We start from the raw sequence: 27,928 nt of genomic DNA, 5'->3' as shown, positions 1-27,928 counted from the left end.
ACTGCTACTAACCGGGCATTAAAATACATATCTTTGGAAGACCATAACGTAGGTACGTCGTTGAGTAATGCTTTACTACTCCGTTTCCGTTCCGTTGTAAATGAATTGTACGAAATGTCCAGCGAGAAGAAGAGGTCCAGCCTTTTGAAATACTGTGCAAACCTCATTTGAAACCGTGCTGGAGCCCAAATCCCCTAGAATCCTGCAGAGAGGGAGAAAGAGAGGTCCAAGATATATGCAGGAGTCAGGAGCCAAACCCACACCGTCACGCCACAGAGCGACAGGTGCGCCTCAGAATAGGAGCGAGGCATCGAAGAGGCATGGCTAGATTGGTAGAGAGAGGGAGAGGAGAGAGTGTGTGAGTGTTTGTCTGTGTGCCTACATCATCACCCCAAGGGCACAACAGCCGCTTGCCTGCCCCCAGCCTGCTGCCGATGTGTCAAAATTAGCAGCAGGGACTGTGGCACAGTGCGCGGCTATATTTTTTCTCCTTTCTCCTGCCCTACTATTACAAACACACTCCCTGTAGCTAGTGTGTAGTAAGCCACTAAGCCCTTGCTTGCTGTTAACCTCGGCCAAGAACCTACTAGAGATCCGAAGCGAAAAGGAAAGCAGCGAGCTTTCGCGTGCGCCGCCCGCCGTGGACGTCACCGACAGCCATGGACTTCGACGAGCACGATGACGGCGACGGCGACGAGGAGATGACGCCGATGCCCGTGACCTCGAGCTACGACGCGCCGATGCAGTCGGGGCTGGGGCTGGGAGGCGGCGGCGGGACCCCGAAGCCCGGGGACTCTGGAGGAGGCGGGAGCTTCAGGACGCAAGGCCCAGGCGGCGGCGGGGGAGGCGGAGGAGGAGGCGTAGGTGGCGGCGGCGGCGGGGGCACGAGGTATCGGGAGTGCCTCAAGAACCACGCGGTCGGCATCGGCGGGCACGCAGTGGACGGCTGCGGCGAGTTCATGGCCGCGGGCGAGGAGGGCTCCATCGACGCGCTCCGCTGCGCGGCCTGCGGCTGCCACCGCAACTTCCACCGCAAGGAGTCCGATTCGCCGACGGGCGGCGCCGCGCCGGCCGATCCCACCGCCGCGCTGTCCCCGGCCGCCATCACCGCGTACGGTGCTGCGGCGCACCACCACCAGTTCTCCCCCTACTACCGCACGCCCGCCGGGTACCTCCTCCACCAGCACCAGCAGCTGGCGGCGGCCGCCGCCGGGCACATGCAGCGCCCGCTGGCGCTCCCGTCCACCTCCCACTCCGAGGGCGACGACATGTCCGGGCTGATCGGCCCCATGGTGGTGGCGCCCATGGTGGGCATGTCCCTGGGCGGCTCCGGCGGCGGCCCGTCGGGGTCCGGGTCCGGCAAGAAGCGGTTCCGCACCAAGTTCACGCAGGAGCAGAAGGATCGGATGCTGGCGTTCGCGGAGCGGCTGGGGTGGCGCATCCAGAAGCACGACGAGGCTGCCGTGCAGCAGTTCTGCGAGGAGGTCTGCGTCAAGCGCCACGTGCTCAAGGTCTGGATGCACAACAACAAGCACACCCTGGGCAAGAAGCCATGATCCTCAGCAGCTAGGTACACTGCCACTGATCGCATTGCATCATCAATCTCCTCAGAAGTTTAGACGCCTTTTTTTCTCTCTCCCTGCCTTCTTTTTTAGCTAGAAATGCAAGCTAGCTAGGTTCGTAACGAGCAGCAGTTCTTGGATTTAGCTAGGATGGAGGAGACGGCCGTTGTTCTTTTTTTGCAACTTATTTTATTGCGGTTCTTTGGCTGTGTGTGTTGTTTCCTGGTAGTAGATGAGACGATCATGACGTTGCCCGTGTTGGGAAGGAGGAGGGCAGGGCATGGCCATTTGCCGATTTGGATCTTGGGAATGTACTCGCTTTTGTGTTGCAATTGAAATTTCGATCCTGTCTGGGGATTTGGGTTATGGATTGTTTCATCCTTCTATTTTTTTGGTCGTGCTTGGGACTTGATGAGCCGGCCCCGGCCGGGTTAATTTTACTCCCCGCCTCCCCGGCCAGGCCTCATGGGTCCGCCTGGCCGGCCGGCCGGCCATCCGGCCCTCTAGCCTTTGGCAACAGCTAGGGCAGAGGCAATTCATGAGAAGCGTCTGTTCCTAGTCTCCTACAGCGGCTGCAAGCCCAAGCCTGCCGCCGCTGCCATGCCCATGCATGCCAAGCAGCAGCAATACTACTGTCTACTGTTGCATGCTCTTTCCAGCATCATCGAAGTGTTTATGGGCTAGCTAGGAGCACTAACTCTTAGTACTAGCATCACTGTGACTTGTTCTTGATCCGTCCATTTCCACAACCCCCATCATCCGCTCATGTACTCTTCCTCTTATTTTTTCTTCTCTTTAAAAAAAAAGCCCGATTGCTCAACCTCGTCACTGTTGCGATGTCACTGCTCCGATCCGTGCCACTGATGATATTTGATGCCTCTGCCCCTTGGTTCGGCTCTTGTACAATCTCTGAGCAGCGAAAGTAGCTGCAGTAAACTCTAGCTGACGATACTTACTCCGTTCCACAAAGATTTTTTGTTCACACTTCAAAACTTACTTATTCTACAAAGAGTGTCCATATAACTTTCAGACAATCTAATAAAGATCCTTATAATACCTTCTGATCCAGTTAACGAATCGATCATTTACTCTCACGATGGATGCCTAAGCTAGACTCGCTAAATAATGAAAGCTAATAGATCCGATAATTATTCAAGTGTGCATGCATAATTAATTCCATTCGGTAATCCATCGATTAAAAAGATTTATTAGGAGTATTTTAAACTTTTAGCATTGGTACTATCTTGTAAAAAAATTAAATTTTAGTCTTAAGGTCGTACCATCGGATGAGCAGGCGATCAATGGCGGGGGACTTTTTAGGCCCCGAATTCAATGAAGCTCCCGTCGCCTCCTTCCTAGCTTTAATTAATTTCTTCGTTATCCTCCTCCTTTCCGCTTTAACTCCCGCTTGCCGAGTTCTGCATTCAATTTCGATTGCCCGGCCCTCGATCGGCTTCGCCGGCATTTATGGCTACCTTCTTCGCCATGCGATATGCTATGCAAGTGCAGCGCAGGCGTCCATGGCGTCCCCCTTTGTTTTGGTTGGAAGAAAGGAAAGCGAGAGGAGAGGACGGTCTCTCCGCTTTCTCTCTCTCTCCTAGTCTTTTCCCCGCGCTGCCTTTCTTTGCTCCAGGCGTCGCATGCGGACGCCGGCCGGCCGGCTGGTTCCCAGCAGCTCCCTCCTGCGCCGGCCTTCAGGGCCTGCCGGGCGGCCGGCGTGCCGCCGTCACACGATGGCTGGGAACGGGCACGGGCGGCGGAGTTAAAAGCACGCGCGGCGCCGGTGCGGGTGGTGGTTTCCTTTCCCGTCGGCTCCTCGTGCTGTACTTTGGCGCGTCCCGCCATTATTGAAGCCCTCCTTAATGGCGGAAGGAACCATGGCACGCAGCACGCACGCACGGCCGCGGTGGCGGTGGGGTGGCCGGGTGGGCGCGCACGCGGGATCTCTAGGGAGTTGTTCTCTTCTGAAGAGCGCGCTCGGCTGGGAGGGCGTCGGGGCGGGCGCGGCAGGCAGGCAGGTCGGGCTAGTGGGCTCTGTACACCGGCGTGGACCACGGCGCCGATCCGCGCCGTGCGCGCACGAGGCCGGGTCCCTCCGGCGCTGGATGCCGCGGGGCGCGTCACGGAGCGGAGGCTTGGGCGCTGGGCGCACGGCAGGCTGGCTGGCATGTCCCTCTACTGGCTAGTAGCCTAGTAGAGGCCGGCCGCATCGGCGACGGCCTGGCCGCCACAGGACGGACGGCGAGTGCGCTCGCCTGCCGTGGGGGCCTCGGGGGGCCCGGCACGGGAGAGGATACGCTGCTGAGATCGGGAATACGCTGCTGAGCTCGAGTTGCGTGGTACTGGCGGGATCCGACGACGTGCGGACCGTGGTCCATGCGGCGCCTCGCTCAGGAATGCCGGCCGACGAGGCCGCCGGACGCCTGGCGAGGTGGCGGGAGTTTTTTACCTTCGTGACAACGAACACCTGCTGGCGTTTTGGCAGCTGGCCGGTTAGCGGGTCGTTTGATGGCATTGGAAGCTTGTGAAGATGTTGCCAAAAAGGGCAGGTGTTTTGTTGTACACCACTAGCCTGTTGCTCCAGCAACTTTTGTTAGATTGTTACGATGTTTGGAGATCAAGATTTGTGTTCAGTTTGAATCTTGGAGCTGTACCTCGTGCGAACATGCATGGTGTGTCACATACATTTGGTAGTGAGCAGTGACTGCTTGAGGTGCAGTACAGTTGAAACCAGTAACTTGTGTACGTCCTCGGTCCTTGGTCTCAGTTAGATGCCTGGGATAGATAGGTAGCTGATTCTTCGGGGGTGTTTGTTTCCGAGGGTTAAACTTGAGCCCCTGTCATATTGGATATTTGATACTAATTAGAAGTATTAAATATAAGCTAATTACAACACTAATTGCATAGATGGAGGTTAAATCGCGAGACGAATCTATTAAGCCTAATTAATCCATTATTTGACAATGTGATGCTACCGTAACCATTTGCTAATGATGGATTAATTAGGCTTAATAGATTCGTCTCGCGAATTAGCCCAAGGCTTCTGCAATTAGTATTATAATTAGCTGATGTTTAGTCGTCCTAATTAGCATCCGAACATTCGATGTGACAAATGTTACATTTTAGCTACCTTTTGCTTCTTTTTTTCCAATAACGACTTTGCATAGAGTATTTCAATAGTGTAACGGGATGCATTTGGCATTTGAGTATAATTTACAAAATGGCATGAAGAACATGGATACTATATGTGTTCTGGTGATGTGAATAAATTGTGCAGGAGCACGCATGTATAAATTGTGCTTTCGTATTTTACTTGATTGTAGTAGTACATTAAACTTAGTTGGATTTTAGATGTGGAGTTGTCCTTTCAAAAAAAAAGCTATGGAGTTGGTCCGAACGCTTTGGTTGGCGAGACAGCAGATATCCAGCGGTCAATGACTATCCTGGCAGTGTGGTATATACACTACAGCAGATCATCTCATGTGAAACAGTAAAATGGATTCAGTCGAAAAGCTGAGCAAGCTGGCATCCAGTAATGCTGCAATAAGCTCTCATGTGTCTCTTGATGCGCAACAGTATCAATGTGCTATTTTGTTGTCAGGTTGTCTTTGAACCAGCCAAAATACATACCATTTCAACTTTAAAGAATATCATATTGTGTCTGAAGCTTCAGTTGCCCCCAAACTATTCAAACTTTTGCCTCCTGAGTCTTGAGAACAAAGGAGTTTGGACGGTAACATAGTGTGATTCAAACCTTACGAAAAATAAATATCCCACGAACATCTGTTTGAAAGAAAAATAGCAAGGTGTTCGTATATCATATGAAATGAACATTTCCTACTTGTCTTGGGGGAAATTACAACTACCATGAGGTTTGACACCATCTATTTGCCAGCAAACACATACATAAATTACTACATTTCAGTGAGGTCACAAATACATCATATATGTTTTTTTTTCTGACGTGCTATTGCAGTAAGCCTTCATTTTACGTGGCCATGAACTCATGCTCCCCCCACCCCCCAACCAAAACTATTGTGTGCTTCTATGAACATTGACCATACAAACAAGTCTATAACGACTGGGCATAAACAATAAGTAGATTTGTGTAGAAAAATCATTCCGTCAGTGTATACAGTATTAGGGTTTACCGGTCTACTACCTGCTGCTTTATCTGGTGTGACACCACATAATATGCATGTGCTGCTGTGCGAAGCTGCATATGAGCACAGTTCGTGCATTCCGGAAGGAAATGCTGAAGAGGTAACCAGAGGCATTTCCTGCACACATACTACGGTTCTGTTAAAAAAAGTTTAAAGTTTAGCTAGTTAAAGATTCTAACTAAAGTTTAACCAGCTAAATTTTAGCTGGGGTGTTTTGATCCACTAACTAATTGCTACTTTGTGCTTTGTGATCACATTACCCTTCATTTAGTGCCACGGTGGAAAACTTACTAGAACAAGTGAGGACATTTGCGGTCGAAAACTACTACTCTCTCCGTCCCAAAATAAATATTATTTTAACCATCATATTTTTTCCCACAAAAAGTGTTATTTTACCTCCTATCGAGTCTAATCTCATTAAAACAATACTCACACCAATAAAAAAAATGTATGAAGGAGTACGTGGAGCCAATCAAATGATCAATTAATGCTCGGCCGGATCAGAACGGAGTCCACTCCTTTTCGATTGTAGAATATTATTGTAGCTCCTTGGGTTGCAAGATTGGAGTGAACAGATTTTTATCTATTTCCAATGCATGTGCATTTTTTTAATCCATAAAATCAAATAGACAACATGGCTTCCGGTCACGTCCCAAATAACATGAGTAATTAGGGTGGGAAATGTGTTTGAAATTTTATAAAGAACACTTATTATTAGTGACATGTTTTTTTACAACTGAGTAGCTTTTCCCCGTTTTGAAAGCACCAACGAAGTATTGTCTTTTAAGCCAGTCTCAGTGCACAATTTCATTACACTGTTACTAAGATTGGAAATTAGATAATTGTGCCAGTTGAGTGTCACGGGGATGAAACTTCTCTCACATATGATAAAACTTTCCCTTCTCTCTCCTCGTAAAGATCTTACTAAGGGGGTGTTTGGCCAGGAGGGGCTAAATTTTAGCCCCTGTCACATCGGATGTTTGGACACTAATTAGGAGTATTAAACATAGTCTAATTACAAAACTAATTGCACAACCCCTAGGCTAAATCGCGAGACGAATCTATTAAGCCTAATTAGTCCATGATTTGATAATGTGGTGCTACAGTAACCACAAGTAAGGTTAGGGAGACTGATGCTTAATAGATTCATCTCGCGATTTAGCCTATGGGTTCTGCTATTAGTTTTATAATTAGCTCATATTTAATCCTCCTAATTAGCATTCGAACGTGTGATGTGACAGGGCTAAAGTTTAGCCCGTGGCATCCAAACGCCCCCTAAATCAGCAAAATTGCTGATGCGTCATGTACTTTATGCCCATGGCACTCCCACCGAGAGACTGGTCTTGGGCCGTGTTTAGTTGGGGAATTTGGGAGGTGCCAAATTACTGTTACAGCACTGTAGCACACTGTAGCGTTTCGTTTGTATTTGTGAATTATTGTCCAAATATTGACTAATTAGGCTCAAAAGATTCGTCTCGCAAAGTACAACAAAACTGTGCAATTAGTTTTTAATTTCATCTACATTTAGTATTCCATGCATGTACCGCAAGTTTGATGTGATGGGGAATCTTCTTTTTGCATAGTGTCAAAGTTGGGAGTTGGGAGTAACTAAACATGGCCTTGTATTTGAACCCTCGTCCAGTCATCCATGCCGTAGAAGTTGCTGCAGGTCATCTATACTTCTATAGACACGTGCCTAGTTGTGATCTATATATAGTAAAATAGTACGTATCATGAACAGACGGACAGTGGCCCTGACTCCTTTCGGTCAAGACACGACGTTTGCCATCACCGTGCCTACTAGGCTACTACTGTCTCAGGTCATGATGCATGCTAGACTGGTACACGCCCTGACACAACGCTTGACTCGGGTAGTCTCCGGCGTCCAGAGGTTGCGTGCTCTAAGGCGTTCGCCGTTCTGGTAAAAAGACTCGCGAGGACGCGAGGTCAAGCTGTTGCCAGACGCAGACGACCGATCGCTGCAGCATACTCTAGATCGTCGTCGTCATCGGCTGCAGGCTGCAGCGGTCGGATCAACACCACTCGCCCACGGTCGTTTACGGCATTTGTTCCAGTCCAAACGTAACACCCTTCGCCTGCGTAAGAAACCATCAGACCAGTGTGTGTTGCATCCAAACCCAGTTCGATCAAAAGAAGTTCCTCCTCTTGTCTGTCCTCTGGAAGACTGAAACAGTGTGGAGAACAAAACTGGGGCGCGTACGTACTAACGACAAAACGCGGAGCTGGCCCTTTCGCCGGCGGCAAAAGATCTCGGGCCGGACGAAAGCTCGGAGCTAGGCAGCTGGGGAGCAGCGCCGCCGATGGATCTGGAGCACAGGGGCTTCAACGTTCTCTCAGACATGCCTGCTTTCCGCCCTTTTTCTCCGTCGTCCTTCGGCGTGCACCTTGCAGAGTTCCAGTCGAGACACGGCGTCGGGGGCGGCGGCCATGGCTGCTTGCGTCGCACAGACAAGGGTGGTAGGAGGAGGAGATGATGCCTCGACTCCGCATCGACCTGGAAAAAGAGCGAGGAAGAGCAAAAGGGAGCACGGGCTTCGCCCGAAAGGGCGTTGGCGCCCTAAAGAAAGCCTAAAGCGGCGTGGCGACCTGGATTCCATTCCGTGGCCGATGGCAGCGGTCGTAAGGTTCCAAAAAAGCGCAGGCTCAGCTGCTGCCGCTGTCGGTTTTTTTTAATTAGTTACACTTTTTGAAGATTTTCTCTTCTCGCAAATTTAAATTTCTAAAACAGCTTACCACATAAACAAAAATTGATAAAAATAAATAAAATATTTTACTGAATTCTCACTTATTTCCACGATAAGCCGCGGAAACAAACGGATCCAAACACGTCCACCAACTTTATTACCTCCTCGCTCAAAGCCATACGGAGAGAGATGCATGGGCATGGCGATCGATGGCATGCAGCTGCTGCGACTGCATGGGATTCGTCCGCGTCCTCCCTATAGGGAATAGGCCATAGCACCCTGCTAGGGCCACCTGATGGTGACAGAGCCTGTAGTCAAATGCCAACAGCAAAAGATTGTGCCGTCGACGAAACAAGACCCCGCCACACCGAGAGGGAGCGCCAAAGCCTGCCGGGCAGCGTACACACGCCAGGGCCGGTCGCGTCTTTAGGGCCAAACACATTAACACACGCAGGTTGAGGTTGGCCTGGGCCGGACGTATCGGGCTGCGGAAAGCTAGCGCGTGAAAGGGACAAAACGATGCGCTGCCGCTGCTCCCGGCTACCGAGCAAGCACCTGCTCGCTTTCGGCTTTCCCTCTCCGAGTCTCTCTGATGGCAGACTACTCGTCGGAGAAGGCTCGGCGCCACCCACGCGGCGCGCCGTCCAACGCGGCCGCGGCCACGGCCACGGCCACTGTGTGCCGGCCTTGCTGGTCGCATGCGACGTGCCCCGTCAGGGCAGGAAGGCCTGGGCGATGGGTATCACACTGTGCTGCTTGGACGAACGGATTCATCGCCAGGAGCCCAGGACACCGGACACAACAGTGCGGATATGACTGTAGTAGGCGGCCGCCTGCACTCCATGCGTTAGGGCTGTTGGCTCCATCTCCTGTAGCTAGGCGCCGATGCCGAAAGCGATGCGAAACAACTGTGCTGTACTCGTTTTAGGGTGTGCTTGATCTCTATTCTGGATCAAAGTTCATATCACATCGAATATTCGAAGGCTAATTAGAAGGACTAAACATAAATTAATTATAACACTAATTACACAGATGGAGACTAATTCGCGAGACAAATCTATTAAACCTAATTAATCCATCATTAGCACATGTTTACTGTAGCATCACATTGTCAAATCATAGAATAATTAGGCTAAATAGATTCATCTCGCAAATTAGCCTCCATCTGTGCAATTAGTTTTGTAATTAGTCTATATTTAGTACTCCTAATTAGTATCTAAACATTCGATGTGATAGGAACTTTAGCAGGAACTAAAAAACCAAACGGAGCCTATTAGGGTCCGTCATCATGCTTGTCTGATTTGGGCCTTCCATCACCCGTGTGATTTTGCTGATCAAATCACCTAGATCTATAATGAAGCAAAATCTGAGTGATTTGCTGCCCTCCCTCACTCGGGTGACATGGTTAACCAAATCACCCAAAACTTTGGGTGCCCAAAAATCGAGTGAACAATAAGAGGTGTTCACCCGAAATACAATAGCCCAGTTGGAACCCCACATAATTATTTTTAAATACACTATGGTACATAATTAATAAAAAGTAAAATGACATAAATAGCCAAAGATTCAAAGGAGACAGAATCAAGCCAAAATGAACCAAATTTTTACTATGGTTTACAAACATACAGATGCTGAGGGAGGGGGAGCGCTGTAACCGCTCAAATGCAAAATGTTTTATAAACTGCAAAAGAACCAAATGATACAGATTTATTCAAAAAAATGCTATGGTGTACAAAACTATATATGTTGAGGGGTGTAATGTAACCCTTCAAATGCAAATTTGTTAAACTGCAAAGGGGACAAATGACACAGATTGATTCAAAAATTTAAAACCGATACGAAGCAAACTAAAAGGTAAAACCTATAACTAAACATGAGAGTAATAAGGTAGCCAAACTTGGTACTGCAGACATTCAGATAGAGAAGGATAAATGCAGTTACAACCAGGTGGGTATAGTTTATAATATCTGCACAAGGAAAAAAGTCCGTATATACTTTAATTCAAATTTGAATTAAGTAAATTACATATATGGATATAAAAATATACACCTAACTAAGTATTGTCAAACTAGTACTGACATCATGTAAGCTAAAGTTATCAACTGATTAAGCAAAGAAAGCAAAGAAGAATTCAGAGGTTATTAGGAGTTATAGACTTTACAGATCTTTTGCAAATTATTAGTATGATGTACATATATCAACAAATAATGTGTAGTAATGGGACCCGGGGAAATTCGTAATGACAGGATCATCAAAAAGACATGAAACATATTATGTACTATCCACAACTACAATAAGCTATCACACTAACTACATATACAAGAACATACACCTAGATCATATTACAAATCCAGTACCATTGAAGGTGTAAAAATGGTAATCAAAGACCGTCAAATAATTGAATTTCTTAAATCTAATAGAGGTAATCAACGACCTTTGATAGTGGTGTTGTGTATAAGCCATAAGCATCCCTTTAAACAAATAGTAAAATATTACTATATGATCAAGATGGCTACAAATAACTATTGCTGGAATAGAAAAGGAGCTCACATGAAAACCAAAGTATCAAAAATTCATGCAGGTATGAGTTCATGACACAAACCTGAGTATCACAGTGCAATGCATGCTAAAGATGTGGTACGTTCTTCATGTAAGCGATCTGACTATATATTTATCATAATTTTAAGTCCAACCAAGGTTCATACATACAACCATCTGGTTGTAAATAGAACCACACGTTTGAGATAACTGCTTGAAACACAAACATGCACATGTCAGGAAACTTGCATAACTTTAATGCATGTCCAAAGTGGCTGCAAGCAGTGGTGGACCTAGGGTCAAAATGCAGGAAGGGCCATACACAAGGGCACGTTCAACTGTTTAGACGGCTGCCGTCTGTATAGACAGTGAAACCGACAGCTTGTACAATGATTTGTCTTTTAAGTTGTCTGTTTTGTTGTTTGTTAAGTCTTTAATGCCCGCATGTAGCCACGATCAATCGTAAATAAGACTTGTGTATACTATTGTGTTGCTCGTTGAAAAGAAGAAAATTCAAGCATAAATAAGATGATCATAGTTACACTATCTTTTGGAAACATAAATATAAATGATATTTGAAGTCTCCGTTACCATAGTGACACAACCAAACAGGAAACACAACACGAGCTGACTAAAATAACATTAAACCCTTTCAGCTGACCAATTCTAGTATAAATGGAACTAGCATAATGAACAGAGTCCAAATATTTAGATAGACCTTTACACCATGGGTTCATAGCATGATAGATCGAATATCTAGGAAGTTGAAGCTACCATCCAGAGCAAGTTCAGCTTAATCACCAGAATTGCCATCTCCAGGAAGTTGAAGCTGCCATCTCTAGGAAGTTGAAGCTGCCATCCAAAGCATCTGCAGGAATTTGTCTACATGAATAGCCATATGTTCACCTTAATAAATACTTTATCAGAGGATATTCAGAAAAAGCATCACTGAACCTAACATACATTTAGATGATAAGTCTGAACTTATTCTAATCACATTCTGTAGGAGGTTTCAGAAGGACAACTACATATCATGTTTCAGAGCAATTAAAGTATACCTTAATTAAATTCAGCAAATAATTTCTTCTTCAAAGCCTTCATTGTTGCTACATGATCAGCCTTTTCTTCGTTAGACATTAGTCCTACATCTTGCGAGAGAAAACGGTTATATGTCTCAAACATCCTAGCTTCAGCTTCGTACCTTTTTGCTTCCTTTTGGTCTTTTGCTGCCTCCTTTTGCTCTTTTACTGTAAGATGAGCAAGCTTTACTGCTTCAAGCTTGTCAGATGATAACTTCTGTTGTACTTCTAATACCTTAACCCGGTTTGCATGATCTTTGTATGAGATTCTTCCCAATGTATGTAGCTCCTCAATATCATTGTCACAAAGCTTGGACTTGTTTTTATTTTCCCTGGCTGCCTTTTTAGCTTGTTTTTGCCCAATTGTCCTAGGGCATTCTACATTCTCCTCAGCATCTACAACATCTGAATCTTTGCCTACCACTTCCTTATCTGAAACCTTTCTTTTACGTGTTGCCTTTAGCCCATCGTTGTATGCTACCCATTTTGCCTCATTTTTTATAGCATACCACACATCCATTAAAACAAAAGGCCCAAGTTCATTGTCTTCCATGTAGAAGTGATGTGCCTTATCAATCCACATTTGATCATTGTATCCACTAGTGAAAACTCTTCGAGCCTTTAACCAAGCATTGTGGAAAAGGTCAGTCCATCTATTAATCTTGTGCCACCTATCCTTGGCTTGCTTAAAATTTCTTTTCCTATTGCCGGGAGTAGTCTGGTTGTACGTATCAACAACATCAAGCCAATACTGCTCATTCTTCCTATCAGCTCCTTGGGATGAGTCCGTCGAATTAAGCAACCAAGAACTCATATGCAATCGTATAGAAAGTATTATATTGATGTAATTGAATTACAATGTAATTGAAAACAAAGCAACTGAATTAAGCAACTCACCAGCCTAACATCTTCTTCTTGTGTCCACAGGATTCACTTGTCAGTCCTAACAAGTTCATCCCCACTATCGAGGGGGGTTGCTGTTTGTCCTTGTGATGGTGAAGTGTCCAAAGGCCGTGGCGGCTACTGCTTCCGGTGAGACTGGTGCCGCCGCCGGCCCCTTCTGCTGGTTTGATGACAACGCCCGATGCCACTCCCGCAACGCGGTAGCCTTCCGCTTCCGCCGTGCCTCCGTCTCTAGCAACTCACAGGTCGCTGCTGCATCTACACCTTGACTCATCTTCCGTGCACCATTATCTGAACAAATCATAGAGCAAATGTCTGATAAATGCTTGCAAAATTATTTTCCAGGAGTATAAAGTCACATGATCAGTTACAACCATAACGGGATCCTTCACATGATCCACCAGGACATGATTTCATCGCATTCACTAACTTATCCGCATCATCAACATTGCGTAAAAAGCACAGTGCAGCAACATGCTTCACTTATACAGAACAAATAGCTAATCCATGTATGGAAATAAACCTTATGCAGGAATATATGATGAGCAGGGCTGAAAGCCTGAACTAAGTGTATATTTTGAGAATTGGTATTGACTAAGTAAATCATATATTCATTACTGGAGTAATGTGCATACCTGAACTGCAGCTTGTATGTCAGTAGAACGGAGCTTGGCAGTACAAATGTAAGAAACTGCTTCACTGACAAATTTGCTCAAGTTTTCAATTTCCAGTGCTTCACTGGAATCAAGAGTCCTTATGTGATTTGCATCTGAAATGAAAAAATAGTTCACATCATCATCCATGTATGTCAGATGTCAAGATTGATTAATCAAAACAGTAACCATCATCTCTGGTACAAAAAAAGAGTTTTAGAATAGATAAGCAAGCAAGCATGCAACTATCAGGCCAAGTTCCAATAGCAATACACTGGGGAGTTGTTTAGTTGCTGAAATAGAGGTGGGAATGGGAAATGTTGGCTGAGGTTAACTAAATCTATTGTTTGGTTGAAGGTTTAGTCATATCAAGTTCTTTGTTACCAAGAAAATTTAAAAAAAGAAATGAAATAAAGGGTGCTGTTGGATAGTAGACTAGCATTTTTGTCTCTATCCAAAGCAAGAAACATGTGAAACAAACAATACAAATATTGCCTTATATACCCTCAGTAAGGACTCTGCTTGGTTCCTTTAGGTATACCAGCTCAACGTTTTCACAGATATGCATTGATGTACTGCAAATAAAAAGGACTACAATGCCAATTAGGCTTTGAAAAGATTCCAACTAACAAAATTGTAGAACACTGAACTAAATGGTAACTCTGAAGTATTTGCATGCAAAAGAATATGTTTTTGATGCCAATGGATTCTGCGTCCCATTTTGCAAAAAGAAAACGGAAAAGCGCACATAGTGTTTTGTCTGTCAAGGAGAAAAAAATAAATTACATGTCTGTTAAGAAAACTATAATAACTTTCACAGTATCCTTTTGCCATAATCTCATTGATGAATACCTGACAAAAGCTCATATATCACCAATGAATGAAACTGAAAATGAACCAGCTTCCCAGCATATATAATACCTAGCACAGTAAGGCTTATCTGACTCAATATAACAGTAAGGCATGAGCAGCAAACTACTATATAACAGCAAGGCTTATCTAACTCAATTAACCTTGATCAGTTTTCAATTCTATGGGTAACTCTGCAAAATAACAAACAAGTTTACCGAAGAATATGCAACATGTCCACTATGTGCTGAAGTCCGCATGATTACCCAGCCTATGACTGAAACTAAGCACCAGTAGCCAATGCATGAAGGACCGGCTGGGCAATTTGCAAGAGCAGCTACTGTCCTTGGGATTTGCATATCAGGAAGAAAGGAAGCAACGGCTAGCCAATGCATGAAGGACCGGCTGGGCAATTTGCAAGAGCAGCTACTATCCTTGGGATTTGCATATCAGGAAGAAAGGAAGCAACGGTTGTAGCACGTTGATATGTATTTTTTTGACCAGCCACCAAATTGCACATGAGCATGACGGAAGAATCTCAGTAACCAGGGGCTAATTAGCAGGCAGTAAGCAATCTCAGGAGCAATCTCAGTCCCTACACAATCTCACAAACAAATCTTCTTTCCGCAATAGAAAGAACCATATAAACCAAATCAAGTGCAGCCAGATCTACATGAGCTCCGAGGATTACCAGGAGGTGTGGCGCAGGAGGGGCACCGAGGACCACGCCGGCGTCGGTTGGAGGCGGAGGAGGGGCGCCGCCGACGTGGGTTGGAGGCGGAGGAGGGGCGCCACCGGCTCGAGGGGAGGCGGAGGAGGCACGCCGGCACGATTTGTAGGCGGAGGAGCGACGCCGCCGGCGTGATTCTTCGCGCCGCCGGAGGGCAGGGGGCACGGGCGGACCTCCGCCGGAGGGATTGATTTATGGGGGATTTTGGCGCGAAGGGGAGGCCATGCGCAAGCTTCCCGCGCGGAGGGGAAGTCGCACCGGATCGAGCGCGGATCGACAGTGGCTGGTACAACGGTGCTGGAGTTGGCATTTCCGCATGGGAGCACACGCTCGGATCATCTCGCGATGGGGCAGCCGTCTGCTGGCCTTCGCGGGGGTGTTTTTGCAAATAAACCGGCTCCTAGATGGCTCCTAGTCACCCTTTGTACGTGCCCTAAGAAACCAATAAATACGAAGGAATTGTATAGCAAATTAAGCCTAACTGGTAAAAACATACAACGCCTAATGATCATCACGTCAGAGCAGGGGCCATGGCTCATGCTGGTCCTAATTAAACAAGCTCCACACCTGGCGGCAAACAATGAGATCTGTGACAGATATGCATGTACATATAAATAGAAAAAATAGATTTGAAAATGCAAATGCTATTTTTTATTACATTATAAACACGCTGAATTGACAGTGCCAATGCTAGTGTAAATTCAAGGAAGCGGTGCTGTATCATATAGCCAAAACACAAAAAAAAATGTGTTGGTATTTGTTTGATTAGACTATAAACAGACAGAACTGACAGTGACATTGCATCATATATACAAACCATTAACTTGCCACTTAAGGAAAAAAAATAGTAAAACTAGGTGCCCAATCAAATCAACATCACAAGACACTGCTGCGAACCCTCCTCAATGCCAAGACTGTTGTTGATGTGTTCTACTGATGAGAACACAATGCCTCTCGAATGAAAGAGGATGGCAAGATTGTACTACCAATAGAAACAAATAATACATGTGGATTATATGCAGATTACTCAAATGAAAGACAGATTGCTCAAATATCCCAAATTTCCCCAAAACTATATGCAGATTACTCAAATAACTCAGATTTCTTTTCTACTAGGATCGTGCCCGTGCGTTGCTACGGACAATAAAACATTTATATTGCAATACACATTAGTTTAAACAAATATAATAAAAATAAACTTGAGAGCGAGTACATCACCCCACTTTGTTGTCACCGTTAAACAAATATTATGGTCTGATCCCTGTATGTTCATATTCATGAGAGATATTATATCAAATATGTCCCAAACAAACTACCAACATTTTTGGATCACTGATCTGTGTACTAATATATTTTTCATACATATACAAGGGGCCAAAGGGGCAAACAAAAGAATCATTTATCAATCAGCCAACTGATGCATCACTTGTATCACCCATAAGTCCAGTCAATGGGTTCCTTTGGAAGTATCTAAGGTAGAAGTTCATCTGAGTCGCAAAGGCACAACTCTGCAACAATTATGTTGAAGTTCATCTCAGTCGCAAAGGCACAACTTGGTGCACAATTTGGAATTACAAAGAACTAATCACCACGTATTGCAGACCGGCATGGTTCAGTCCAGAAATCCATCCAAGCCAGGACTGGATATGGCACAGTAAGCTTCAGAATTCAGAGTGTACTTACATACAGCTCCAGGTAAAGAACAACTTGTTGCAAAAGAGTTCTTAACTGTCAGATGGACACTAGATGAGATGAATTTAGCAGAAACGTATACTCTCAAAATCAAAGAGATTTCAGAAGGCTTGCTCCACCAATACTGACCTTTTCATAATATAAAATAAATAATATCTTCACAGAGCTAAAACTCAAAACGAATACTGACCTTTGAATGGTAAGAACACCACTATCCCTAACATACTACATATGTTTGTGAATAAACAAAAATAGAGACACGAATGGACTCATCATCAAAGATAGTGCTCCTGTGGTACTGTGTGGACCATTCTGGAATGAAGCAAACCACACAAACACATCAAATTCATTCAGGTTTAATAATTTTTCTGAAGGAAAATACAAGTCAAATGGGATACTTCACTGCTGCATGCTGTCAACACAGAGATTTGTTGATCAGGCTGAAGCAAATAGCATATACAAATAACAGATCATCCAAAGTGATACATCGGAAAACAATACTTGGTATTGGAATGAACACAATGAATACAAAAGCTAAAATTTTCCAATGCCAGCCATTAAATCTAAGAAGGAAAAAAAAGGAAATGCAGTACTCAAACAAGAAGTTCTGCTTCTACATTGTCGGAAAGCTTTCAGATCAAATGTTGTCTAAGAAGTTCAGTTAAGTCAAGAGTGGTCCACTTACATCAGCCTTCCAAACAACCATGACCAGTGTCCAAACATCTAAGTAAATCTTGTGATGACATTATCAAGCTTCAAACTCTAAATCATAAACCATTAAAGAAACCATATAAAGTGGAAAAGAAATTGTTCTTCCAGTACTGCTGCAGAGAAAACTATTCATGGGCTCTTACTGCCTCAATGTGTTAGTTGTCATAAACATCTTACCATGAAATTGCCATCCTTTTCGAACTGCCAAGCATGAACTTCGCTAAAACATTGTTTAACAAAAGTGCATCTTTCCTTTTTATTCATGTCTAGTTTCCTCAGCCTAGAGACAAGATCCTTAATTATTAGAAAGTATTGAGATTAATGCACATACAGGAAGTAAAAAAGTAACAGAGTGAATCAGATAAAACTATGCTTGCAAAGAAAGCTAACCGTTAGAGCGTGATCTCGTCCTTGATTCATCATTCAAGCACAATGGCGATGGTCCCATCTAATTGCCTGTCTCAATCTCAGTGCTGCCGGAATCCACTGGTCCAATCTGAAAGGAACCTCAGTTTCTGTAAGATTTAAATGGTTGCAGCTAACACCATTTTCTCCTATTAAAAATTCATAACCAAGAAAATGATGGCATAATTGTCTTGGCGTACTCACAGTTTACTAAAGCAGGAATCCATATGCTACTTTATTAATGTCACTTGCATTGTTCATATCAGTAGAATCCCAGTGGTGCCTTCATATCGACTTGAGTCTGCAACGAATTGGGGAAACTCGTGGTCAATCCAACAGCTAAATAGAAATACCGAATGCACCACCTTGTGTTGCGCTCAGATCGGCATGGGATTTTGCTGAATCTAGGGCTGCTTTAGCCCATCACGGACATATGCAGAGGTCATAGGGAAAACAATAATTGGAATGGTAGTAAAGAAGAAATATTCAATTTATCAAATAATTATTCAGATGGACTCGGAGATTTACCTCAGTGAGAATTTATGCGCCCCATCAGATGGGAGATCAATTGAAGACCGGTGGCTCTTTGGTTGTTTCCATCAGTGACGCGAATGGTCTTGAAGCTGCGAGAATGGGAGGATGCATGGCTATCACCTCCATGGCTCCACCGCCCACCGGTAGATCGGGTCCTGTCCAACAACAGGAATACTGAAATGGGGTTAGTGTGGATTGATTCTGCAATGGAGATTATTGATTGATGCAACTTGAGGGGGGCAACTTAGATGCACTAAGCTTTTTGTTCACTAAGGGGCGCCGGCCGCCGGGCGAAGGACCAGGACGGCCTGGCGGCGGCGGGCGGGAGCAGGGGCGGCAGCGGCCGGGCGCGCGGCCGGGCGCAGGCGTGAGAGCGGGCGGCGGCGGGCGGGCGGGCGTGCGCGCGGCCGGGCGGCGACGGCGGAGGGGAGGAGGGGGAGGACCGGAGCCCAGAGGATGGGGGACCGGGGGAAGCGGCGCAGGACGGCGAGGATGGGGAGGAGGCGCCAAGGCGGCGGCGAGCTGGGTGCGCCGTGCGATGCGGCTTTGGGGAGGGAGCGGGGGGTCGTGGAGGACGGAGCGGACGGCCGAGGACGATAAAAGGAAGGGAGGGCTGTGCGCGTTACGCGGAGGGTAGAAGAAGAATCGCACGGCAGCGATCGCTCGGAGCGAGGGCCATCGCGCGACGGTAGAATGACGACCGTAAAATAGTCGCCGTTTTGCTTTTTTTTAGAGTAGGGATGGAATGCAGATTAACAAATTAATTTGGATGGTTAGTGAAACCTCAGAGACAGAATGCTCAAATAGTCAAATGTCCCAAATTTCCCCAAAGGCAGATTAAAAAATAAAAGCAAGGGTTGCAGGAAGGAGACACCATGAAAAAAAATCAGAAGATTGCAAGCAAGGAACAACAGCTATCCTTCTACGGAAATTCATGAAATGAATTAAAAGTAGGCAGGTGAAACTGAGAAAATTAATATAAGAAAAATATTAGGACCAGTCATCTTATTAAATAGAAATATCAACTTATTAGTGCAAAAATACCAGATCTTGCAGCATTTACACCTTGATAACATAGGAATGATGGTATAATGGGTACTAGAAATATAGTATCAAAAAACTGTATGTACTCTAGGGATTTTAAATTTCGAGTGTTGTATAAAAAATATGATGGGTTAGAATTGAAAAGATGGTATAATTACCAATGGATCCAAATAAGATAAAACTATAATAATTGAGAATATGGAAAAGGTGGAAAGAACATACTTGAAGGAAAAAGACAGCATACACACATTAAATACAGCCATACACAACTTCTTGTAGGAAAACATGGACCTTCTTGGACTCCAAAAATATCATATATGATTTTTTATTGTTCACATAAATGAATTGCTTCTATAACTTTTACTTGATGCATATTACAACAAAATTTTCAACTACAATTACGGGACTGGAATTACATTATCATGAACAAGTAGCATTTTGCTGGTCTTAACACAAACACACACCCTTTGCACTCGCTTTTTCATACAAATAATCTCGACCTTGATCCGAGAAAAGACCTAGTCATTAACTAGCACTAGAGCAAGGAGATGGAAAATTCCTCGAACCCGGCAAAACTACAAAGGTGTCTTATGGATGCCAGTTAAATTAATCTTGAAATATATCAGATACCTTGATGTAGAAATGCTAAGACTAAAATGTTGGGTTTAAAAAAGAGAGAACTGCACTAGAAAACTGCATTAGAACCCAAGATAATTATTTGCATAACATTTAGAAACATATATAGGCGAAAAAAATTAACACCTCCATAACACATATATGATGATACAATGAACACAGCAATACTAAGCATGAACACATGAAAATAAAAAGGCATCCAAATAATATGATCAAAAATATATATGGAGTGATAACTTCTTGCGTAGAAATTAAACACCTAATCTACAAAGTAGATCCAAAATTGCCATATAAAAAAGGTACACAAGAAACATAATTAATTGGAAAAGACAGAAGCAGCACAATACCTAGCTGCATGTATATGTGGACCACAGAAAGAAGCGTAGGATGGAAAGCAGAGAAAACATCTATATGGACCCACATGTATATATCAGGCTTAATGAGTAAGAAAATAAACCTACATGTAGCAGCTGGTCAAAAGTAGCACTTTTTATGTTACAAAAAGATTAATTTAAGTGCTAACATAGAACCACGAAAGGACAAAATGGCTGCCATGCAATTCAAGGAATAAACAAGTAGTAACCTCAAACAAGCAATGGTTAATTCTCTGTTACACGAAAGCAACCTTTCACATAATTAAATGGAGTTGAGCTACTGATAAGCTAAATAGTGAACTGAGTTGAAACCATGCTCTAAAACAAGATGCAATCCAGTTGCTACACTATCTGAAGAACAACTCTTGTTAAAGATACTAAGAGAGACAGGAACAGACAAGATATTCAGATATTGCTTGTCTTATAAGCACTAATTAGTACCAAAGACAAATCAATGAGGAATTATCATGGCTCAGATGACCATGCATGCAGTGAATAAACAACGACTAGGCAATAGTATTTGAATATCCAAACCTGAAAGCATAACAAAACCTAGCTGCATGCCAAATTGAATTGATTTGTTATGCGCCGATTAACTTGCTGATGTTGCAACTGTAACCAATCAAAGACACTGAATACCAAAGCATAACTAGACCCCAATCAAGAAACCGAGACAAGCACAAGCTGCAACTGCACTGAATCAAAAGAACTAAGAGTAGGAGTGCATGAGAGATTGAAGAAAGGCCTGAAGCAGCTGCCGAGCAAAACAATCAAACGGAAGCTCTACAAACTAAGCTGTGGCTGTAGGAAATCACGTGATGCTCTCCTCAAGAATAAAAAACAACACCTGAAACAAAGGTGCAGCTGGTGAAATTTTCAAAGCCGGGCAGCACATAAACAACAGTCTGAATTCCCCGTCAATTCCCCAAAACTCAAATCAAATCAGCTCCTATTCACGCAAAAATTAAACCACTTGCTCATGTCAACAATAGAAAACGGATCCAAGAGGAAAAACTCCAAAAGATCAGCAATCCATCACCGATTTTAAGAATTTCAGAACACCCTAGGTCAAGATCCAATTTGGGAGGAACATCAAAATCATCAGACTTGACTGGGGGATTTGCTAGGGAATCACCTCCCCAATGATCACAGATGTTCTAGCGGCTGATTCCCCGAGAAAGTTGCCTCAGATCGCACTGAAATCGGACGAACGAGAACACACCAAAAAGGTTCTCGTCGCTTTGTTCCCACATAGGCAAATGAATGATTAGGAGCAACAATACATATCAAAGGAACCACAAAACAATAGGGCACGCATATATAGTCGAATCGCAGGGAAGAAATGAGGAGAAACTCATCGAAACCCTACAATCGCCATGGGCGAGGAAGAGGGGTGGGGCACGGGAAACAGAAGAAGAGGAAATGTTCTGGGTTTGGAACCTTCCTTCCCTAGCGAAGTGCAAAATATCAAGCGGGATTTCCCAAAATCAAACAATGGATAATGACAAGCGCAGCCCACGAATCAAACGAACAAAACAAGTAGGTGCCCGAGGGACGAACGGGCGGAGCAGATCAGCCACCAGCACAGATCGGCAGCACACAAAATCGGGTGACAGGGCCACAAATCACATGGGTGAGATATAATTTTTCCTATCTTAAAACAAGCTACCACAATTACCGAGAGGGTCTAGATATATTATTAAGTTAATCAGAAAAAAAAGAAGAATTTGCAACATCAGATTTTATGAAGATCTAACGGTTCATATTACTCTACTAAATCATTAAAAAAAAGAATACACACCATTATATTTTATGATCTAACGGCTCATATTATTCCAAAGAGCCCATTATTAAAGAAGAAGAAAATATGTACCGTAGGATTTTATAATGATTCATCAACCTAAAGAGTTCATATTAAATACACCTAATAAATATATAAATTCAGAATTAAAACAACAAGGAAATTAGAAATTGATTATGTGATTGGAAACAAGGGTATGAGTCCATGTCAAATACAAGTCCATGCATTTATTTATACGTATCTGAAACATATGAAAGGAAAAAAAAATAAGACTTGAGTGGATGCACAATATGTAATAACAAACATTTTGGTCAAACCTCTAGCTAGCTTATCCTTCGGAATACATCAACATCTCCACGCAAACACACTCTAGCGATGACCAACTTCAATGCTTGCCAAGAAGCAAATCTACGTCCAGCAAACTACACTGGCAGCCCAAACCGGGTTCGCTCATCTTACACCTCTCTTCTAATCAATCGTGTAAATGACCTCTACGCCCCAAGTAAACTAAAGTGGGATGCGGCAATGAGAAAAAAAGATAGATAAGGGAGGGGAGAAAGATCCATGGAGCAGCTGCCCATAAGGGCAAATAGCAAATTTTGATGAGTTTGCTTATGTGTATATGTAAGCTAGGTTCTTTTCTAGATTAGGTAAAAAATAATGTAAGTTAAATAACGATATATATCTGTATACCAATTTAATATGATATAGATTTTCATTGGACATATACACATGTCGTGCACTAAAGCATTATATGCATAGCTTTTTCTAGAGAACGACAATCAAAAAAGTCATACATGATACTTATTAAGAAAAACAATAGTTGGTAGTGCCTCCGCATTAAAATATTTATCACTATTAACATCTGCTCACAACATTTGATCATTCATCTTATTCAAAAAAATTTGTATCATTATTTTGTTTGTGACTTAGGACCTGTTTGTTTGAGCTGCAGTTTTTGAGCTTTTCTGAAAAACTATTGCCAGCTTTTTTTCCCAAAAAGCCAACATCAGGTTCTAGAAATAGTGTTTAGCTTTCTGAGCTCAAAAAGCTATGGAAAGCTCACAAAACTGAGCTTGCCAACTTTCTATATAAACTTAGCTTTTCTGGACTTCCAGATTTTCAGAAGCTGCACGAGAAGTTCGGTGTTTGTTTAAACTTCTAGCTTTTTACGCTGAAAAGTTGCCAGGAAGCTCAAACAAACATGCCTTACTCTATCATCAAAGATATTTTGAGTTCCACTTATCTTTTTATATATTTGCAACAAACTTTTGAATAAGATGAATAGTTAATCATCGCAAGAAAAGAAAATAAACATTGACAAATATTTCTAATAGGACAGAGTATCAAAGAAGGACATCGTGACACAAAACAACCTCTCAAAAAAGTAAATTACACCAAACTACTTTTTAGTCATCTCTTATTTTAATTGTTCGCAGCCCATCATAATTTGAAAAATATATTTAAAATGAGGTAACGAGAAGGGATACTTGCAAACGCTCTCACCACGCAACGCTTTCAATACCACAATAACCACTTGCAACCCTTCACCATCATGACAAATGGTTAGAGAAATCGGATCTTGCTGCAAAACAATTGAAAGAAGAGGCCGAAGTCATCGCATCAAAGAAAAAACTACCAATGTGTCCTTTGATTGACAGATCAACTTCCAAGATCTGAAGTGAATCTATAGATTTAGAAGAATCTACCCACACTAGAATGTCATGGTGCCAAATCAGACATCATTGAGGTAGGAAGAGGGCGGAGAAACCTTATTCGAATGCGCCATCACGATCACCATCTTGCCGATGCCACTAGGGAACTAGACCCTAGAAGAAGTTACGACCCATTGGAAACTAAATCTACAAAGAGAACGGGTTCCAGTCCCGTGGCTGCCGACCGTCGGAAGGGAGAGAGGAGTACCAGGGCGGCAGCATCGTGGAGGGAACCTGGCGGTAGCATATTTCGTGACATGGTTGATTTGTACAACCTGAAATAATATCACTTAAATATTTGGTAGGGAAATGTCACGTATCAAGGTATGACTGATATTTATTAAAACGTTCCTTGAAAGTTATGGACTTATTTAGATTAAATTTAACAAAATAGTTTTTAAACAGTCACCAATATTAAGGTCCTCTGAAAATGATTTGTTACATATGGATGGCATTAATATAGAAGTACAACTCTTTTTATACACATAGAAATAATAGAATAGTCATCGGTTAGAGTACAATTTTATTTTATATATATGGAAATAATGGAATCGTCATAAGGTGTCGGATTAATTCCATGCTTTAACCTAGGAGCTTTACATCGTAAGGTCCACGAGGGCAAGACCACAGGCGTGGCAAAGGAGAGTCGAGGTTCTCTAGCAGCTGCAGGCATCCCAGGTGGTTCATCGATGGTGTGAAGGGCAAAACCATCTATCTTGTGGAAACTTAGCTTTTTGTGGCTGGTACGCAAATTATGATGATGGAATGATAAGATGCAATATTGACTAATTTTACAGAAAGAGCTAGGAAAGGGGGATGGATTTAAAGATGCTTCGAATTCCAAACTCTCTCTACGCATTAGACCTGTTCTTGCCCCTTTAGTTTCAAAGTTGCCATGCCAATTTCCAATTCTAACTACACACTGTGTCCAATTTGTGGCTGTGCCAACAAAAAGTATTGGGTAGTGGTCCATGTACAACAGACACAACACAACAACAATTCGTCAATAGTAACGAAACATTATATTAGTTGGAACAATTCAGCTAAGTGGGCCAACAACAGACATAAAAACTTCTAACTCACCCATATCTTCTTCTTAAAATCTAAGAATATATATAATATGTCACCATAACTATGAGCCTCTTCGGTTGATATATTAAGATTGTCAATGTTTGTCACAATATCTTGCCAAACTTGACTACAGTTCATCAGTTCATTAAATTGTTTGCCCACTTTTGGCTTGCATTGGAGAATCTTGCCACCCTTTTTTAATCACAGGTATGTGCGACCGAGCCGGTAGAAAAGGAGTCTTGCCATGGTTTGTGGCTACAACTAAATAACTGCTAACTTGGTCAAACTCGATAACTTTAGGCGTGGCAGAGTGTGGCAAGGTTTGGTTTCAAACCAATCGGTCCCTGAAACTCTCCAGTAGGACAAAAAAATATATATTAGTTTCAATAAACACAAGAAACTATATTTTTGAATAAGATATTCCATTTTATTTAAAATTAGTGTTTGACGCTATAAATATGATTTTTAAAAAGATTGTCTTGGTAAAAGGCAATTTGGATAAAACAACGGTAATCAAACGACAACACAAAATTATTAAATGATTTTTTCAAGCAAAAAAGACCTCAAATGTTAGTATTAAAAGATCTAGCTAGCCGCGCGCTATTTGCTCGAGCCATCCTGCTAGTTACTAGAAAACCAGGGCGCAGCACGCCTATTTCAAGTTTTCGCTGGATATACCAGCAGATACGGCTTTTGGTGTATCCATTTTAAATTATTTGACCTAGAGAAAAAAACACGGTTCTAACCTGATATAGAACATCTATCTACAAAGTTTCACTGAAACAAATTTCTGAAACGGCATGTTTCCAATGCTTCGTATACTAAGTGTCAAACTTCTCTTCACGAGGACCAGAATTATCAGTATCAGGTACCTTAATAGGAAAGCTAATACCTAAATAGGAAGCCAATACAAGAAATGAGAAAGGTATTTTGCAGTTCCTTTCAACAAATAGCACTGGCTTCCTGCTTCAAGAGGCTTGCAAGTGGGTTTCTACCTTGAGCTGAATCACTACGAAAATCCAATTCAAGATTACATTTCGGACGAATTTGTTTGATGGAAAAGAAAATTACCTCTGATAATCTAATAGCACACTATTGTAAGCTACTGCTAATTTTATTTCCAACCGAAGCAGACAGATTAATATTTCCAAGAATCTGAATACTTTAACCAATCATTGCTCCCTTTTCTCGATTGAGCAATCCATAAGATTGACTATGGAATTGAACTCAGAGGTTAACTAAGGATAAGTTGATAGAACGGTACTGTTCTATGTGCTATCTGCTAATCTAAGAGGGTGTTTGGATCCCCAGACTAAACTTTAGCCCCCTGTCACATCAAATGTTTGGACACTAATTAGGAGTATTAAATATAGTCTAATTACAAAACCAATTTCAGAACCTCTAGGCTAAATCGCGAGATGAATCCATTAAGCCTAATTAGTTCATGATTTGACAATATGGTGCTACAGTAAACATTCACTAATGATGGATTAATTAGGCTTAATAGATTCGTCTCGCGATTTAGCCTAGAGGTTCCGCAATTAGTTTTGTAATTAGTTCATGTTTAGTCCTTCTAATTAGCATCCGAATATCCGATGTGACACAGACTAAACTTTAGCTTCAGGATCCAACACCCCCTAAATGAAGTTCATCTCATGGGCACGCAACCATGCCTGGGAACGTCCTTGGGCCGTGTGGCGCTCGAGTTGCCGCCGCCTCCCGTCTTGTCGTCAGCGGCACCCGCGGAGGAGGACCCAGCTTTTGACGGCACTGCGTCGTGCTCCGCGGTGGCGTAGCAGCTCGCCACGGTCTGGCCGCCGTAGATCGTTTCGCGGGGAAGCTTTCGTCGGGTGGTCAACGGCCTGTCGGTCCTGCGTGCTTGGCGCCGCGGCCGTTCCCTCGCTTGCCAGTTCTACAGCCGGCGCCTGCAACCGCCGCTCGCCCGCCCCGCCACGTCTTTAACGAGCGAGTGGGCGACCCTTGCCCACCCACTGTCCATGGAGAACCTCCTCGCGACGGCGGTAAGCCCGCGGCAAGCGGCCACGCTGACGTAGTCGCGGTGACAGCTAGAGGGTGGCAACGAAGGCAAGAGGAAATGCGAGAACGCGGCCTGATTTGTGCGTCGCCGTGACTTTTCTTGGAAGCATCAAGGGAGGTTTTGAACTCTTGATGGCTCTGGAATCTGGCCAAAGGAAGAAGACGCGCGACGGTCAATGGGAGGCAGGGGCTGAATCCGATCGTTAGTGCGGGAACGGACGGCCGAGAAAATTTGAGCTACGTGGCCCAACGAGCGCTCGATAAAGGCCCGGTTCAGGGTGAGCTTTCGTCTTATAGAGATTCATATCTAGCTGTGCATGGTACAGAGTAGTTTTTTTTTCCTGGAACTAAATGCAGCTAGTTGTAAATAATGGCTTTCTAGCCTTGTGTTAATTGTTAAATTGATTCAAGCTGTGAGAATCTAGCTGTAACACGTGACGTGAGTATGCGCTTAACCTATACTAGGAAAATTTGTAAAATTCATTAGTACATTGTACCCTCCTCTATCCCACATTCTATCGTAACATTCTAAAAACAAAAATAAACCCAATGAGTACAACTTATTGAACTCGATCATCAACATACCTGGTGCCTGTCTTCACTGCAACGCAGCAAAACCTAGCCATCATAAGAAATGAGGGGAAGAAACAGGAAGCCCATTGCAGAAAAATGAGTTGGTAAACAAAACCAAAACATCGCCATTCGGAGAACGCTGTTACGCTCGTT

General features: G+C 43.6%; 1 protein-coding gene and 1 long non-coding RNA gene across 4 annotated transcripts; one reads left to right on the top strand and one right to left on the bottom strand.

The window, feature by feature from the left end:
* Positions 1-248: 248 nt before the first annotated feature.
* LOC101783279 (zinc-finger homeodomain protein 2) lies at positions 249-1,928 on the top strand. The gene has a single exon (XM_004973651.3). The coding sequence runs from the start codon at positions 660-662 to the stop codon at positions 1,554-1,556; it is 897 nt and encodes a 298-aa protein (XP_004973708.1). The 5' UTR covers positions 249-659; the 3' UTR covers positions 1,557-1,928.
* A 14,464-nt stretch (positions 1,929-16,392) lies between these two features.
* On the bottom strand, positions 16,393-18,902 carry LOC101783014. Of its 3 annotated transcripts, none has more exons than XR_215428.3 (5): positions 18,519-18,902; positions 18,195-18,291; positions 17,976-18,081; positions 16,772-17,865; positions 16,393-16,690 (listed from the first exon to the last, which is right to left on the bottom strand). It is a non-coding gene; the product is annotated as an uncharacterized LOC101783014 (long non-coding RNA). The 3 variants fall into 3 exon arrangements; XR_001164267.2 differs by having other exon boundaries at positions 16,775-17,865; XR_001164266.2 differs by having other exon boundaries at positions 16,393-17,865; positions 18,519-18,885.
* Positions 18,903-27,928: the final 9,026 nt, after the last annotated feature.

Source organism: Setaria italica, chromosome VI, assembly GCF_000263155.2.
Source record: "Setaria italica strain Yugu1 chromosome VI, Setaria_italica_v2.0, whole genome shotgun sequence".
Lineage (NCBI taxonomy): Eukaryota > Viridiplantae > Streptophyta > Magnoliopsida > Poales > Poaceae > Setaria > Setaria italica.
This window is presented reverse-complemented; position numbering and strand designations above follow the sequence as displayed.